This window comes from Oryza sativa, chromosome 3 (assembly GCF_034140825.1).
Source record: "Oryza sativa Japonica Group chromosome 3, ASM3414082v1".
Taxonomy (NCBI): domain Eukaryota; kingdom Viridiplantae; phylum Streptophyta; class Magnoliopsida; order Poales; family Poaceae; genus Oryza; species Oryza sativa.
Genome location: NC_089037.1, coordinates 18245439 through 18263772, shown reverse-complemented (window position 1 = coordinate 18263772; position 18334 = coordinate 18245439). Strand labels below are relative to the sequence as shown.

The 18334-nt window shown below is 45.5% G+C and overlaps 1 protein-coding gene across 1 annotated transcript; it reads left to right on the top strand.

Moving 5' to 3' along the window:
* Nucleotides 1-1682: 1682 nt before the first annotated feature.
* Nucleotides 1683-2954, top strand: LOC136355646 (cysteine-rich receptor-like protein kinase 44). The gene is made up of 3 exons (XM_066308473.1): nt 1683-1858; nt 2217-2346; nt 2703-2954. Exons 1-3 carry the CDS (start codon nt 1683-1685, stop codon nt 2952-2954), a joined length of 558 nt encoding a protein of 185 aa, XP_066164570.1.
* The last annotated feature ends 15380 nt before the right edge of the window (nt 2955-18334 follow it).

Here is an 18334-nt window from a genome sequence, read left to right as displayed (position 1 = left end):
CACACAGTTTGGTCCACCGTGAACGTTGAATTGTTTCTTCTGAAGCAGTTCTTTTGTATTGAGTCTATTCATTAGCATGAGCCAAAGGAAGACTTGTAATAAACTATAGTTGAAAAATTTAGAAAGTGAATTTAGAATATATAAGTTGGTTTTCCCAACTTCTCCATATTCTCACCGATTGGATTACAACCGGTTGTTTTCCAAAATCTAAAGCTCCTATAACTAGGCCATTAATTTTCTTTTGAAGGACAACCTAAGCGGTGTGAACGGGTCTGTAGCCTAGCGATTACGGTGCTCATGTAGCACCTCTAGGTCCTGGGTTCGACTCCCTACGTGAGCAAATTTCAGGCCTAGTTAAAAAGGTCACTTACTAGCCCATCGTAAAAACACATGTTAAGAATTGACGTATGAAGGATGGGCCCTCATGTAGGGTGCAGGGGCCTCAAAGTACAGGTTAAGAACTAACCCATAGGGGACGAGCCGGTGTGTGGGGGCAAGGGTCAGTTGCCTTTCTTGAACTTGTTTGGTTAAGGCTTCCTGTTCTTAATGAAAAGTCGTGGGGTGGTCTTTCCTCCACCGGTCAAGTTTTTTGAAGGAGGGCTTAACAGGTAAGGGCTATCAACGTAGTAGTTTGGCGTTGAAAAAACTGAGTGACATTACCATACAAATTTAGACATAGATTGAACTTTACTCAATGTCTCAATTTGTTTACAAGCTAGTCATCCCTTAAGGAAATTCTCAAAACTTAGATATCTCCAGGGAAAACTACCTAGGAATCATGTCCTTGCAAGAGATTTACAATACAAGAAGAAGATTGCAGTAAAGAGGCTTAAACCATCGGCTCTGTCCACAAAAGGCTTGCATGATTTCACTAGAGAAGTGGAGCTGATGTCTAGGGTTAGGCATGGCAACCTCAGCCAGCTCCTTGCCCACTGCATTGAAGGGGATGAGCGGATACTTGTATATGAGTACATGCCAAAGAAGAGTTTGGATGTCTACATATTCGGTGAGTATGCTATTGCATAGGCAGATTAACTATATTATATTTCCTCCATTTTTTAATAGATGACGTTATTGGCTTTTAATATGTTGTTTGACTATTCATTCTATTAAAAAATAAAAGTAGTATTTATTTTTTATGACTTATTTTACATTAAAGAAACTTCAAGCATGCCTTATATTTTTCATATTTACATTAAAAAGAATGGTCAAATGTTATGTCAAAAATCAACGGCATGATATATTTTAAAAATGGAGGTAGTACACCTAAGGAGCCTATCTTTAATCTTTTTGAGCTTGCAGCATTATGTGGCATGCTATGCATGTTCTCAAACCTTCGTACTCTCTCCGTGTTGATAATAGTTGTCATTTTAGACACGAGCACGGTCTCCAAAAAGTAACTTTAACAACTATTTTCTATTATAATATCTATAGAAATATCAACAAATATATGATTTTATTGAAGTACTTTTTAAGACTAATCTATACATATGGTTTTCATATTTTTAAGATAAATATTTTAAAAATTATTTATAGTCAAAGATTTTAAAGTTTGACTTTATCCTTGTTCAAAATGACTAATACTATCAGCCCGGAGGAAGTATTAATTCAGTGTATTGGCAGGTACACCAAAACGTCGGGCTTCTCTAAACTGGGCAAAGAGACTAGGTATTATCAACGGGATGGCCCAAGGTGTCAACTACCTTCATGAAGGATCAGGGGAGATTGTCATTCACAGGGATCTGAAGCCTTCCAATGTGCTCCTTGATGATGAATTCACACCAAAGATAGCGGACTTTGGCACGACTAAACCACTTGTTGCTGATGGCACTGGAACTCAGACTATAGTTTTTTCACCGTAAGAAATTGTTTTAGTACATAAAAGACAAATACATATACCCACATATTGCACACACCAGAAACTGTTTTAACACCCTCATGAGACGGGGCCCAACATTGAATCCTTGAGCTCACAAAAATTTCTACTGAATATGCACGTGTGTACATATAATTATGGGCACTAGGATTTAAACCTAGTAGATATAGTTATTCATCCACAACTACATCACAAAAAAGGTTCCCTTCAGGCTTCAGCATAAGAAACTTTTGACATTCTCCATTGGACTACATGTGACCAAGTCCCTCTTTGAATGGTTGCTTACTTTTCTTTAATTGTGATTTTGTTCAATAGCGGTTTAATTTAGTGCACATCACAGAGGTTATGCAGCTCCTGAGTACATCCGAGGGGATGTGACATTGAAGTGCGATGTGTATAGCTTCGGAGTTGTGCTACTAGAGATAATCAGTGGGCAGAAGAACACTCTTAGGCCAAGCCTCCTTTCAAAGGTAACTCTTGGATGCCCTCATCTGCAAAATATCAATGATGAAATTTACGCGTGTTCCTAAAAGACTCGCATAAAAATAGGGGTGAGTCTTGGGCCCTAAGCTTGCCTTTGTAATCATATTTAAATTCTCTTATTTCACCTTTGAAATTTTGGAGAAAACCTATAACCTATTAGTCGAGACCTTTGTGAGCCCTAAGTTTTGTTATTTCGGTTCCACCGCTGCATGAAAATATATTTGGCAATCAATATGTGGTTAGCACACATACATTACTTAGAAACTTGAACGCAAAATTCTTTTTACTACAAGAAATCATAGTGTTGTAGCAGCGAGCAAGCAATCTTTGTGTTTGCATGCAGGCCTGGAAACTGTGGGACGAGCACAGGATCATGGACCTCGTTGATCCGTCAATGGTGAGACGCTGCTCTGGAGCGGAGGGGCTCCAATCGCACGTGCGTAGGTGCATCCAGATCGGGCTCCTCTGCGTACAGGACTCGCCCTGTGACAGGCCGACCATGTCCCAGGTTCTGGCGATGCTCACCGGCGACGACTCCTCATGGCTGAACAAGCCTAAGCCACCTGCCATGTTCGACGACCACCACCGCCACTAACCGTCTCTCTCTCTCTCTCACACACACACAGAGTTGTTCACAGAATTGTAGTGGTAGCCTTTCAGAAGATTGACTTATTATTACTAAATGATGCATACGAGTCTAGTAGTTCCGATGCTTGTAGTCAGTTGTATTAGTTGATAAAGTAGGAGACAAATTAAGGCAGTTGTTCTAATCTTTCTCGTAGTACTATCACTTTCTCTCCACTGATGTAATCTGATCTTTTATAAGGAACTATCTATGTTGTGTTGTGTTTCATAGAAAATCATACTTCTAATCTTATGAATTCTGGACCACTGGATCAAACTCAAATGCTCCATAGACCTCCCTCTCTCCTCCTTATCTCCTCTACCTCTCCTCTCCCCTAAGCTGTACGCGCTCACGACACGTGGCTACGCTAACACTCGAGCTCTGCTTTTCTACTCCCATCCTTGCTAGCATTGACTCTAGCAAGGTGTCTCCGCGCCGCCCTCCTCCAAAGTCTCAAGCGGCTCCCGCCACTGGATCCATTACTACCATCCGCCGCCACCTAACAATTCTGACAAGGTACCCTCACCCTATCATCCTCTTCTGTCTCCCGCAGCTCTTGCGACTGGATCCATCGCACCTCTCTTAGCTTCCTAATATCTCCATTCTGCTTTGCTCGAACCACTAACCTTGCCCACCGCCCGTGGCCACCATCGCTGCCTTGCCGACCCCAGCTCCATGGCCTATCACCGGAGCGATGCCTCCCTATAAACCGAGGGAGCTTCCTCCTCTTCTCCTCCTCCCATCCTGACCAAATCCTAAAACTTAATTGGTTGGGTCACCACTAAGTCTCATCAAAGTTGTTGTAGTTCATCAGAGCTAGAGGAGAAGGGACAGGGCACCATCACAGAGCAGATATGATGGTCTAAAATCTATAAGAGTTCTCCCCTATTATCTATTAAATGTTAGCAAATTCCATTTTTATAATGATGTTGGGTTTGTAATGGCTGATAATAATGAGTGAGCTCCCTGCTTGTAGTTGTATCATCCTACCCATCTAATAGACTAATTAATTATACCTCTACGTGTTTTCACTACTACTGAACATGTTATTAGTGCCGGTTGGGAAGCCTCACCAGTATCTATTTCAGGGTTATGGATACCACATACCTAATAATAGTTGACTAAATCTCGGTAGGACCCACCACATACCATGTCCTATACGGAAACAACCTGCGGATATAAGAGGAGTTCCGGATAAGGAAAGACAACCAGAGTTCTACATGGAAACGATAAGGACTACTCGGATTGTATCCATATTGGTTTCCCTAGTTCTACTTAAACAAGGGGACACCTATGGGTATAAATACAAGGCCCCCTAGGAGGAGAGGGGACATAACCACCACAATTAACACAGACAATCAACACCCACCATAGACGACACGGAACAATAGATCAAGACACAAGATCAACATACAAACCAACATACGCCAAGACAAGACGCCGGATATCGACTTCACGGATAGGCACGGCTAGTACCCTACGGTGTCTCCGGATACTGTCAGGAGAGACGAAAGCGCTATCTCTGATCTCGCCGGGCACAGATTCGAGGAGGAAGACTACCCTGTTGTCGACTACGAGTCAGACCTTCAGACCGCCATGTCGACAACAGTTAGATAGGCTACCCCAAATATTGTACTGGTGTGATTATGGTGGATAAGAACAATACCGGCTTTGACCAATAGGATGTAGGGTTATTACCTGACAATTCAGGGGCCCGAACCTATATAAAAACCCCTGTCTCTGTCTCTTTTACCTCAGTCTCGCATATATCCTAGTACCAACGATCCCTATACTATGCAAATACCGGAATCGCGATATCAAACGTCGACAGTGGCACGCCAGGTAGGGGCCTTTGGTGCTTCAGGATTTCGACGAGATGGGTTTAAGAGCTGGATTCTCCGACAACAAGCTACTCGACGACTTCGACTATGAAGAGATTTAAGCCGACCGAAGTATGTCATCCGACAAGATTGGAACCATCATCATCAACTATTCGATCCGACGAGATCGACCAAGCTTCAAGACGTCGCTACTGCAGAGAACAACGGTTTAATGTTGTCGACCGCAAGGCCTCTGCCCGGATCGACTACCTTCGAATTCGGATTGGTTCGGAGCTAGCTGACGTCAACCGAAATCAATCTACTAAACCTCGAGAAAACCACCATCTGTCTTCGACGGACATCGGTACTCTCGAGGAATCAGAGTCGGATGTCACATTGATCTTCACGTAGACTCGTCATGCACGTGGAGGATACAAGTAAACAACAACAAAGACATGCATGATAGCCGAGCATGCTGACCCACGGACAATGATGGGACATGCTAGCCCGTATGGATGGAGGGATTAACTATTGAGCTAATCTACCCTAAGTTAGCAAGATGCTAAGTGTACGCGACAAGATTACCAGGGAAGATATGCATGAGCATGGACGCTTCCCAGAGTAACGTAAATATGGTATTTAGTAAGATTAATTTCGTAAATTGATCTACTAATTCCGTAGATATATCTGGCATATATCTACAAAGGTACACAATATTTTATATGCAATTTACCGTACCTATATTCAGATCATACAGCATTGTCAGATTCATATTATGTTTACCTAGAGCATGTTCTATTGCGCGAGTGTCCCCGATGTTAAATCGACTACGGTTTAACGCTGAGGGCTCGCTCTGTTTTCCTCTTCATAAATCATGCTTGTTTACGGTTTACATAATGCCTGATATTTACATCTGCTCGTTATATCCTGATAATGCTAGAAGATCCATGCAGCTTTTTGAGTACATACTCGATATTATCTGCTATATATCTTGTCTTCTAGAAAATATTTTTCAGGAACAATTGAGCACTCGAGTAGGTTGTGGTCAAGTACACCGTATTGTCGAGAATGATCTCGACAAATGCAGAGTCGTCGCGCCCAATCTACCAACGAAGACCGATGACCTATCTCATAGCACCGGCCGTGGCTGGACTATTTAAGAAAAGGTTGTTAATGGATAATTCCTCGTGAACACCATCGGCTTGATCACCCGACATGATTGCGAACGGACATCAGGATATGCTACAAGTTGGGTGTGTGAGTCATGCTGGCCACATGAGATACACATGTAATAAACCAACTCTAGCACTTCCATTGGTGTTCGAGAGATGATTCTACTCGCTCGCTGGTTCTCGAACCAGTACGTACGTAGCAATCTCCTGCACCGCAACTTCCATTGGTGTTCGAGAGATGATTCTACTCGCTCGCTGGTCCTCGAACTAGTACGTAGCAATCTCCCACACCGCAACTTCCATTGGTGTTTGAGAGATGATTCTACTTGCTCGCTGGTCCTCGAACCAGTACGTAGCAATCTCCCACACCGCAACTTCCATTGGTGTTTGAGAGATGATTCTACTTGCTCGCTGGTCCTCGAACCAGTACGTAGCAATCTCCCGCACCGCAACTTCCATTGGTGTTCGAGAGATGATTCTACTCGTTCGCTGGTCCTCGGACCAGTACGTAGTAATCTCTCGCACCGCAACCTCCATTGGTGTTCGAGAGATGATTCTACATGTTCGCTGGTCCTCGAACCAGTACGTAGCAATCTCTCGCACCACAACCTCAGATGGTTGAGGTATGACTACAGCAATAACGCAGCGGTCCTCGCACCACGACTTCAAATGATCGAGAGACACCTACTCATTGGTTCTCAACCAGTCAATCGTAGCGATCTCTCGTACATTTACTTCTAGCGGTTGAGTTACGACTACTACCTGGTTCTTGACCAGAGGTGTAGCGATTCTCCCATTACCTCTACTTCAACAAAGTTGATATCAGGTACACAATATCGCTAAGTGTTTTACCCCGAGATCCCTTACCACAAAAGACACCTACCGTTGAAACCTATCCTAATGTCCCTTTACGTCGTCCTGACAAGGCCTCCGAGGAACCTAAGGGAACTTCAGCTGGGGACGTCCAGAGCGGATAAGGCCTTGTCGAATCCTTTAGAGACGAAAGACCATATAAGATTTGGTCGTGTAAGAGTTCTCGCCGTGCGTATTAACCAAGCCGTGTAATCGGAAATCGGGTTTTCCAACTTCACGGCTGGGGGCTAGGATCAGTACTTGTTCAACCAAGGCAGCTCAAAGGTCCAAGAGCCTTATCTTCCGAGAACGATTCTCCGACGACAAGGCTGGGGGCTAGGGAAAGTGTATGACTTAACAAACTGACTGATCGAAGTCGGTAAAAGAGTAGATGCTCATATACAAAACATTGGTCTATAAATTTAATTCATTTTCAGTTTTCCATACATTCTATAACATGTTACCCTTTGAGCGTTTGCTCGGGGGCTATTTCTATCTAATATTCTTTTCTGAGTATTGATTTCAGGAAAATTCTATTCGACATTGACGAAGGCTCCATGTCTCTATGGTTCTACACCAAGATCGACTAAGGCGAGTACGACAAATATCGACAAGGCTTCGTCGCAGATTCTATGCCTTCTCGATCACTCGAGAACGGTTGGTGGATCTCGACAAGGAATACGGAATGAAGAGATGGTGTACCCGCCGAGATAAATTTCTTGACTTCAATCCAAATTCTCGATTACAGCAAGACGGGAGACTTAGTCGTATGCTTTTGTACTTTCTTGGTTGACGTCGGAGATTGACTCAGACAAACCCTTTAGGTGCCCGCACGAGGCTGATAAAGGAAGTTTAACGTTATCTCTGAACTCATCGAGAACAGTCACGTGAGCTCGATAACAGTTCCTCCAAGGTCTGCGGTTGAGAATATGAACTCGCTCATTTGCATTGAAGTCGGGCGCTACTGTCAGGGTTATGGATACCACATACCTAATAATAGTTGACTAAATCTCGGCAGGACCCACCACATACCATGTCCTATACGGAAACAACCTGCGGATATAAGAGGAGTTCCGGATAAGGAAAGACAACCAGAGTTCTACATGGAAACGATAAGGACTACTCAGATTGTATCCATATTGGTTTCCCTAGTTTTACTTGGACAAGGGGACACCTATGGGTATAAATACAAGGCCCCCTAGGAGGAGAGGGGTGACAACCACCACAATCAACACAGACGATCAACACCCACCATAGACGACACGGAACAATAGATCAAGACACAAGATCAACATACAAGCCAACATACGCCAAGACAAGACGCCGGATATCGACTTCAGGGATAGGCACGGCTAGTCCCCTACGGTGTCTCCGGATACTGTTAGGAGAGACGAAAGCACTATCTCTGATCTTGCCGGGCACGGATTCGAGGAGGAAGACTACCCTGTTGTCGACTATGAGTCAGACCTTCAGACCGCCATGTCGACAACAGTTAGATAGGCTACCCCAAATATTGTACTAGTGTGATTATGGTGGATAAGAGCAATACCGGCTTCGGCCAACAGGATGTAGGGTTATTACCTGACAATTCAGGGGCCCGAACCTGTATAAAAACCCCTGTCTCTGTCTCTTTTACCTCAGTCTCGCATATATCCTAGTACCAACGATCCCCATACTATGCAAATACCAGAATCGCGACATCAAACGTCGATAGCCTACTCTTCAATCAGAAGACTTGGGGCACACATCATGGGGGCTCATCAATGCAACCGGCTACCCTAAGTCAAAAAACAAAAAAAAAGCCTACTCAATGAATTTCTTCATTTTGAGCCAATTCTTGTAGTGGCCGCATGAGATTCACGTCTGCATCCGTGCCCCCTCATCCCCATCAACGTTGTAGGTCAAGAACAAGAGCATCCATATCCATAGATCAAGAATAAGAACAACCACATCACAGATCAATAACAAGTAATCACATTGATTTAGCTATTCAACTAATATCATCAACTATATTAGAACAACCACATCACATATCAAAATCCTTTCAACATAGCCAACCATTAGTCAGTATTGCTAGGAACATATCAATGTTGATATTACTTAACAACATTACTAGGAACATAATCCCCAGCAATGGTGCCAGAAATATTAGTCGGTATTTCTTACGATTACATATATAAATCCATAATCGCGCGGATATACCGTTGTAGCATTTCACTTGGAAGTATTTCTAATTTATCGTATTTGTTTAATCCCAAGGGAAGATATGGTAAGAGAGTACTATGCTATAAATTCATATCACACTTGTGCAAATCAAAGTCTAGTGCAGGGGTTAATCAATTGAGGATAAGGATAGGTTGAGACACAAAAAGAATAGTTTAGAATACTCTTACTAAATAATAAGTCCAGACTGTGGAGAAGAAAGTAGGAAAAACATCATTTCTATACTTATAGTATATAGTCATCTGAGTATACACTTGCTATTGTACAACTATGTGGCTAATACCCCCCCTAACTATGCCCTTCTAGTATGTCGAGAAACCACCCCTGATTGCCAAGTTCCTTACGATAATTCGTCATGGCTATCGAACCAGTTATAGATATGGAGGAGTATCCGCACCAAGAACTTTTCTTACCCCTATATATGCACGTGGAGGGATACTCGTACTAAGTTGTCACCATCAGCGGCCTACCTCTACATATCTGTGGCATATAGCATCACTTAATGATATCTACTAATCTAAGCACCATGCTTACATTACTAAATATTACTCTACATCTCTGCAGATGTCATAGAACAATCACATAAATGAACACTAAGTTAATACCATTGCATATCTCTGGTAAGCTAACCACATAATTAATACGAGACAAGTATAAACCAAAGTTGGTACTCGAATAATTATCCAAATACAGTAAAGGACCATAATTATATAGGGAAGGATATTTCATTAATGGATAAAGTTTTACAAGAGAGGTAAGAGCTACTAGAACCATACCCGAATTCTCCGGAAGACTTGAAGAACTAAGGAAACTATTTTAATTCTAACTCTACTAGCACTAGAGCAAAATATGTAAACTAAAGAGCTTCTTTACTTGATCCTTCTTGGTGTGTGTTGGAGGAGAGGATGAGAGGTCCTTTTATAGTTGCTTATGACGGTTGGGGGCGCCAATACCGGTAGTAACTGTCATTGGAAGGCAGTTACTACCGACCTCGGCTTGGGCCTGGGCCAACGGAGCTGGGCTTGGGTCGGGCGACCCCTGGTCAGTCCCCCTAGCCTAGTGCTTCCTCCAGGACATCTCGTGATGGATCCTCGACCCAGTGGCATGGTTGTTGGGCCCATTTGCAGGTGTTTCAATGTGTTTGTGAGCCCAACCATCCATATGTACGCCACATATCGACCTCTGATTGGTTGCACGGTTATTTTCCACCATTTCTCCTCCATTTATGTAGTGATGTCCTATAAACAAATATCTTGCCAAGTACAAGTAGAACTAGATTATTTCTAAATAAATATGCATGCAAGCATTGCTAGTTCTCCATTATTTCCAGAAGTATTGACAGTCGAAATTGGTCTATAACGACCGTCAACAATCAAGAACACCAACACCAAATCAAAGTCACCACTAGCATCCCAGTGGAGCCCTCGACGTTGTTGTCGATCTCCCTCACCACCGACAAGGCGACAACTCCCTTACCACCGACAAGGCGACAACTCCCTTGAGTCGTCGTAGTTGTCATCTCCCTCAAGCCACACCAGCCAGATCTCTGGCCGCATCTGACTTTGTGGTGGCCCCGGAAAGACGGTCGGATCAGACTGCCTAGCCACCAAAGAGATGCTGAGTGGGAGGGAGGGAGTCCACCACTGCCGCCACCACCGTCTGTGAGCACATGAGCCTCACCACCATCATCTACTAGGCTAGCCATTGTTGTCCGCCAAGCTAAGCATCATTGCCTGTGACTCGAGGAAGAAGGTTAAGAGAAAAGGTAGAGAGAGAGAGAGAGAGAGAGATTGAGCGGGAGAGATCGAGTGCAACAATTGACTTTTGAGGGCTAGTGAGAGGTTCGGTTCGGCTTGGTTGGCTCCTGATTCTTAGTCGTACTAGGCACGTGGGCAGGTGGGTGGGTGGAAAACCCCTATTAGTATCCTTTTTTTTCAACTGACACTGATGAGACAGTAATTTTTTTTTGATTACGCAGTAACCACACACACATTACTACACACGCAATAGCGCACTAACATATGCAATAGTTTATGTGAGATCATAATTTGTGCCATCAAGGAAGCAACAAGTAAGGCGTTCACAGTGCAAGGACGTGGCGTTCAGCTTCATAGCAAGAAACCGAATATTCGACGCCACATCGTCAAGCCGCAGAACCAAATGAAGTTCTCGAAGCCAAAACTAGACACTCGCTCTTCGAACGAAGAACGACTTGCGACGCAAGGAGAAAGGAGCGATGCCGCACTGTGGAGAGTGGAACCTCGTGGGACGTGGCTTTGCGCAGGCGTCGGCGAGAGGACACCATGCGTTGTTGCCTCCAGCAACGAGGACGAGAGCTTGGCAGCCAGGCCCCGCCATAGGATCCTGACGGTGGAGAGAGGAGCACCGTTGCCGACGTGGAAAGAGAAGTAGGGATGAAACTGGTTCAGATAGTTTCCATCCGTCCGGACCATTTTTTGATTTGGATAGTTTTGGTTGGAACTATCCAGAAATTCTCGGATTCGGAAGCGAATTCGGATTTTTTTTTTCTCGAAAACGAAAACGAATACAGTAAGGGTACTATCCGTCGGAATCGGAAAACAGTCGGAAACTATCTTATTGACTATTTTATTATTTGAGGTCATTTAAGGGACTAAATATTCATTATAATATACCATATTAATTTTTACAAAATCTCAGATCTACAATTCAAATGACATCTGATGGAGATGTGTTCCATATCAAAGTTGTAGAGCCCAATGGGATTTACCACTTTGTAGTTTATAACATTTGTATTTAAAAGCATTTAAAGCATAAAACAAATATTGCAAGTTTCGAAGATGTGAAGTAAAATAAATAACATCTCCAATTTATACAATGGCAAGTAAGTTATACATCTAGTATAAGGTCTTGAGAATAGAAAATGATAATCATATTTGCATATGGATCTCTTAGAGGAACAACCATAAAAATCGATTTTCACATATGGTTGTGAGACCGTCTACAAAATTGACGATATAAATGTTGGCGATGTTAAACTAAAATAATAAGTGATATCTCTTCCTTGATCAAGAAACTCAATTTGAGGGGCTTTTTATATACCGGTAAATATTCGCTACCATATTCGTTCCGTCTCGTATTCGCTCTGTATCTGTATTCGATAATATTCGATTTCTTTTCCGTATCCGAGTTTTCGATTCCGATTCCGATTCCAAAAAAAATATGAAAACGAATATGATAAAGCTAGTTTCCGTCCGTTACCGATCCTTTTTCATCCTTATAGAGAAGCGGCTGCTCTGGCCATGCCACCCCCGATTTGCGACATCCGGAGCTGGCTGGTTGCGCTGCCCCCCGATCCACGCCTGTCGAGCTCGCGGATCACGCCACCACTCCCGCTCACAAAGCTCGAGGTCGCGTCGCCTCTTCGTCGAGCCACCCCGCTGCGATAGAAGAATGGGGGAAAGGGAGGCAACGGAGAGGGAGAGGAGCTCGAGGTCACGCCGGTCACGCCGCCTCTCCGCCCGGCCACCTCACCGTGTACAAGGAGAGGGGAGCGGGAGGAGACAGACAGGGAGACAAGTGTTATATTTCTTACGGTCACAAATAAAATCCGCAAGCGTACGTAATTTCCTATGCAGCACTTCACCCGAGAATATTTCAAGGTATTAATTTTCCGCAGGGAACGTGTGTGTTTAGCTCCTCATCAACTTGCACTTTGGAGCATATATCTAACAATGTTCTTGGGTGTTCTTGGTCCTTGGTTTCATGTGAGGCAAAGCAAATTGTGGTGTCACACTACTACTGCCCTAATAGAAAGAAGTGAAGTGGACTGAGATCGTTTTGGAATTTGGAGGTGTGTCGCACATGATCTGGCTGCCACAGCATTGCATTGACCTCCTAGTCAACATTAACTCATACCGGACTTTTTACTATTTTGTCCTTTTTAAAACCTTATTTTATAAATAGACCTCCTTGCCAGGGTCTATTTTTAAAATAAGTTTTTAAAATGGACCAAAAAGTTAAAAAATCTAATCAACTCATCTGTCTAACTCTCATTAATTAGCACACCGATTGCCTGCTTTACCTTCATATTCTATGGAGGCCATAAGTGCTGTTAGGAAACCATTGGACTTGGGCAATGTCACGCCCAAAAATTCACGAACCAAAATTTCTAAGCTGAATGTGTATTAAACCCCTGTCTAGGACCAGCCAGGGTACACAAACGACAATTGTTGACATACAGATCCACGCCTTACAAAAATATAAAAGATTACAAATGCAGCGGAAAAGATAAAAGCGAGCTAAGCCTGAAGACTTGACTCCTGCAGCGAGCAATTCCATACACAGGCTTCCTTGACGGCAGCGACGAAACCAATTTCTTCGAGACATCTCCAACTGAGAAGAACTTCAACTCTGGTGTGGGGGAAAAGAGAGCAAGACTGAGTACTACCCACTGTACTCAGCAAGTCATACCGGAAGAGAAGGTATGATGCAAGATGTATCCAAGGGAGGCTAAAGGTTCTTTTGCATAAAGCTAGCATTTAAAAGCAGTAGTTGAAAGCAGTAAAACGGTGGTAGTAATTAATCCATATTAACCAATCACTGCTCAACACTACACCACGTTGAGACAGGCTCAAACCAACCACCTGAACTACACCAGTTCCATTAGCTAACTAGGGTGAGACTAATCACGGTGAATCTGGTTGACCGCCCAAAACCGCGGGCACGGCTATTCAAATAGTTTTACTCTGATCAGAGGTGTACAATCGTACCTACAAGACAGCCCCACGACACGTTTCCGTGCGCCGACATACCACCACGGCATACCGGAAAGAGGCCGTGACAGGACCCTTCGCATAACCCCCTCTAACCGATCGCACCACACCTCAGGGTTTGCCCCCGTCCCCAGCAGGCAACCGGCAGCCCCCCTCTCGTGCCGCGGTGAATCCGGAAGCCAATCAACCGGACACCCCGGCCGACCCAACTCCATCATGCCCACCCTTGCCTGGGTACGTCGGCTAGAGGAAAGCTACACTACAAGCCCAGCCGTTACCCACGCTGGCTTGTGGTAAGTACGATAAGTTCTTCCAGGGCATCCCGCGCAACCGATCCTTAATCGCCATGGGCACGACTAGCAAAACCATGCACCCACAGCCCACAATGTAGTGTATTTTAATTAACTAACACCATTGCGGTGGCACTAATCCAAAGCTATACCAATAATCAATGTCTATGCATTAATGTGATTCCCCCTTTGTGTACTAGTTGAACTAAGCATGGTTAAGCATTTCCTAAACTAACATCTAGTCATTTTAATACCCAAGTTATCAATGGCATAAGGTAAACAATATATGGCTGAGTAAAATGACCCATCCCACATGATATTGTAAAACAATACAACATTTAATAGAAATGTGGGACTTTTGTAAATTGGGCACAATATGATCAATTGTAATGCATGACTTGCCTTGCTCTCGCACTGATGAGACCACAGCAACATCTTCGAGAAACCGTGGATCGACGAAACGGCCGAAATCTACGCGACAAACAAAGCACACAAGCAAAATAGGCTATAAGACTACTGAAACAGAGAACAAAACCATTTTTAATGGATGCTAGGGATTTTTCTTGATTTACTGAGACTTGAATGGACTTAAACGGAGCTCGGATGAATTAGATACAATTTTTAAAAGATTATCTGTGTTTTTACTAATAAAGAAAAGTCCTTAATCAATTTATTGCGCAATAATTAATCCTGGATGACATCAGAAAAGGGGGGGCGGCGCCGACAGGTGGGACCCATGGGTCAGCGGCACAAGAGGAGGAGGTGGTGGCCTGGCGGGTGGGCCCCACCAGGCGGTGGATCAAAGGGGAGGACGAAGGACGCTTGGCTCGGCTCGGCTTCAAGCCGGCCTGCCGGTTATGACGAGGGCGGCGGCGCGCGCGCAGGGTCGTCGGCGATGGCAACCGGCGGCGGCGGATGGCGCAAAGGCGGCGGCGTCAGCCGAAGGCGACGGCGCGGCCAAAGGTGGTGGCACAAGCGGGGAAGGGGAAGAAAAGGAGGGGGAGGGAGTCCTCACCGGGGACTCGGCCAGCGTGGATGAAGACGACGGCGGACGGCGGGGTGCGCGGGGTGCACGAGGCGGCTCTCGACATCGCGAGGCCAAGGCGGCAACGGAGCGGCGCGGCGATGGCACTAGCGACGGCTAGCGGCGGTTGGAGGCAGCGGTAGGTAGCGGCACGTGGGGAGGGCGGTGCGGTGGCGGTAGGTGGCAATCGAGCGGTGCACGGGGTAGCTCGCGTGACAGCAAAGCTGGTGGCGGCGGTTGCATGGCGTGGCAACGGCCTTAGCAGCGGCGGCGTGCGGCCGGAGCTCGGCGGCGAGCGGCGGCACTAGCAGCGAACGGCGCGGCGGCGTTAGAGAGCGTGGGAAAGCGTGGCAAAAAGGGGAAATGGGAGAGGAGTCTTGGGCGAGTGTTTTTATGGGCGAGGGAGAGGCGGACGTGGCCGGGAATGGCCCCTATTTGGCCGGCGACGTGGGGGAGTGGAGGGAGAGAGAGAGGGAGGGATTCAAATCGAATCCCGCCCATTTGTGGGCGCGCGCACGGGCGGGAACGGTGGGGAGGGCGGCGACGTGGGCACGGGTGCGCGAGGAAGACAGGAGGCATGGGAGCGCGAGGTGGAGCGGCGGTTGCGGCGCGACATGGGGAGGTGGGGCGCCGGCGGCTGGAGGTGGGGGAAGGGTTGACAGGTGGGCCCCACCTGTCAGCGCCCGAGGGGGAGAGGGAGGCCGGGTGAACTTCGGGAGTGGGAGGGAAGAGCGGGCCGGCGCGGGAAGAAATGGGCCGGCGGGCCAAAAAAATAAAAAAGGAGGAAAAAGAAAAGACAAAAGGGAAAAAGGATTTTCCCAGGGATTTATATATTGCACATGCTCATTTTTAATTGGTTAAAATTATTTCCAAGGCTCTGAAAATTCCACTAAAAATCATGTTAGCATATTTTGACATGTAGAATCCAAGAAAAATTCCACATGTCAATTCCAATTATTATTTGCATTTATTAATTAGGGATTCATCTCTAGGTTAAATTAAATCATTTCTTCGGACGATTTACTTTATGAAATTAAAGCAAGGGAGGGGAACTTAAGGGCGTGACAATGAAGGCCCATCCCAATACATTTATTGGGCCCTTCACCTCACCTTCCATATATGCATCAAACAGGGCCTAAGTCATCCATCCACCAATCGAGTTATTCCCCACCTCACATCGAAAGATGAACAAACCCTCGGGAGTTCACATCAACAATTATCATTAGTTGTTGGGTTAAAAAGGGTCCACCTTAAGTAAAACGAAAAAGTCTGATTTTTAAGTAAAAATAATAATAATAAATAAAATTACCAGTCTTTTGTGCACAAACTCTAGCTAAAAAATGTAAGTTAGTAAAAAAAACTTCATTTGTATATTAACAAAAAAAATATGTATAGTAATAAGAAATGAAATATAAATTAGTATCAAAAAAACAAATGTAATTTCAATATAAACGGAACACATGTTAAGTAAGGAAGTTTGAAATATGTGAATTAATGAATTATTGGTTTTTGAAATTGTGTCCGAAACAACTAAAAAACCAGCCCGAAGGGAATAGTCATTTGGATTTGAAAAAAAAATTATGTACTGATATTTTTTATATCACCTTGTCAATTATTTAGCATTAAATTATCCCGTTTAAATAATTATTAAATGGAAAACGTACACCGAAGGTCCCTCAACTTGTCATCGAGTTACAAAATCGTCCCCCCCCCCCAACCACAAAACTTGATATCCAGCATCCTTAACTAATCAAAACCGGTCACAATATTCTTCGGTGGTTTTGATCCCAGTTTTATCCTATGTGGCGGCCAAGTCAGCATGAGCCCCACATATCAGGCTGTCACATCATCTCTCTCTTCCTCCTCTCTCTCTCTCTCTCACTCTTCTCTTCTCCTGTTCTCTAGGCAACCCGGCCGATAGCTGGGGAGGAGGCCGCCGGGGCGAGGAGGGAGAGGAGGAGGCGGCGGCGGGCGACACGGCGGCGGCAACGACGACACGGGAGGACTGCTCCTCCGCCACGGGCCGGTTGCCCCACAGCCCCCTTAGCCGGTCCGCCACAGCATCGACCTCGTCGGAGGCGGGCGTAGTGGCCCCACCCTCCTCGATCGCGTGGCGTGCACGGCCGCCGGGGCAGCGAAGAGGACCCCCGCCGTGGCGTCGAAGTCAGGCGCGGAGATGGCGAGGTAGGCCGTGACGGTGAGGTGGGCGGCGGCGGTGGGGATGGGAACGGTGGGGGAAGGAGAGGGAGGCGAGGAGCTGGAGCGAGTCGAAGGCAGCGAAGGAGACTGGGACGGGAAGGGGAGCGCCTCGAGCACCGCGTTGGCGGCGACGATGGGGACGGAGGGGCCGCCCAACTCCACTCCGCCGGCCGCTGCTCCTCTCCCCCGGCCACCGCTCCTCTCCCCTAGCCACTGTTCTTTACCTCGTAGGCCTCATGGGTGGCGGCCGGCGGGGGAGCCTGCGCGCCGCTCCTTCCACCGCTCGCCCGCAGCTCCTCCCGTCGCCCGTTGTCGCCATCACCACCGCCGCGTCGCCCGTCGCTGGCCGCCTACTCCTTCCTCCTCTCCCGCCTCGCACTATCGACCTCGCAAAGAAGGAAGAGAGAGAGAGATGAGGAAGGGAGAGAAGAGGAGAAAAGAGAGAAAGGAGGCTGATGTGGCCACGCTGACATGTGGGGCCCATGTGGGTCCTGCGCTGACTCTGCCGCCACGTCGGATAAAACCGGGGTCAAAACCACCGAAGGACCTCAAGCGAATGGTTTTGTAAATTCAGGGATGTCGTAGATATGGTTTTGCTGTTAGGGGACGATTTTTTAACTCGATGACAAGTTGAGAGACCTTCGGTGTACTTTTTCCTTATTAAATTGTGAGCCATAGTGTCATCTTTTCATAGCTTTATTCCGTTGAATGTTTAACATTAATCTTAACAAAAATCGATTGAATATTTAACATTAGTATTGTAGAGACATTCATACGCATGATTAAAACTTAACATACCTATCCATAATTGTACAAAATGTTTTTATACATAATCAGTTCACTAATTTGTAGCAATTTGTTACTGAGATTTAGATAGCTCGTCGAAACAGAACGATCAAACACATTCTTCTGTAACAAGAAGAAGAAAGAAAATGAAGGATATCCCAAACAACATATCTCTTCCTAAATTTAAGAGGGACGATCGAGGCTAAGCTGTTGCACACGAAGCTTCCATT

Excerpts from the sequence above, each read along its gene's own strand:
- LOC136355646 (XM_066308473.1), top strand. The coding sequence starts at position 1,683 with ATGGCCCAAGGTGTCAACTACCTTCATGAAGGATCAGGGGAGATTGTC. Across the intron at positions 1,859-2,216 it reads CAGACTATAGTTTTTTCACC|AGGTTATGCAGCTCCTGAGT; the intron begins GTAAGAAATTGT and ends TGCACATCACAG. Across the intron at positions 2,347-2,702 it reads GGCCAAGCCTCCTTTCAAAG|GCCTGGAAACTGTGGGACGA; the intron begins GTAACTCTTGGA and ends GTTTGCATGCAG.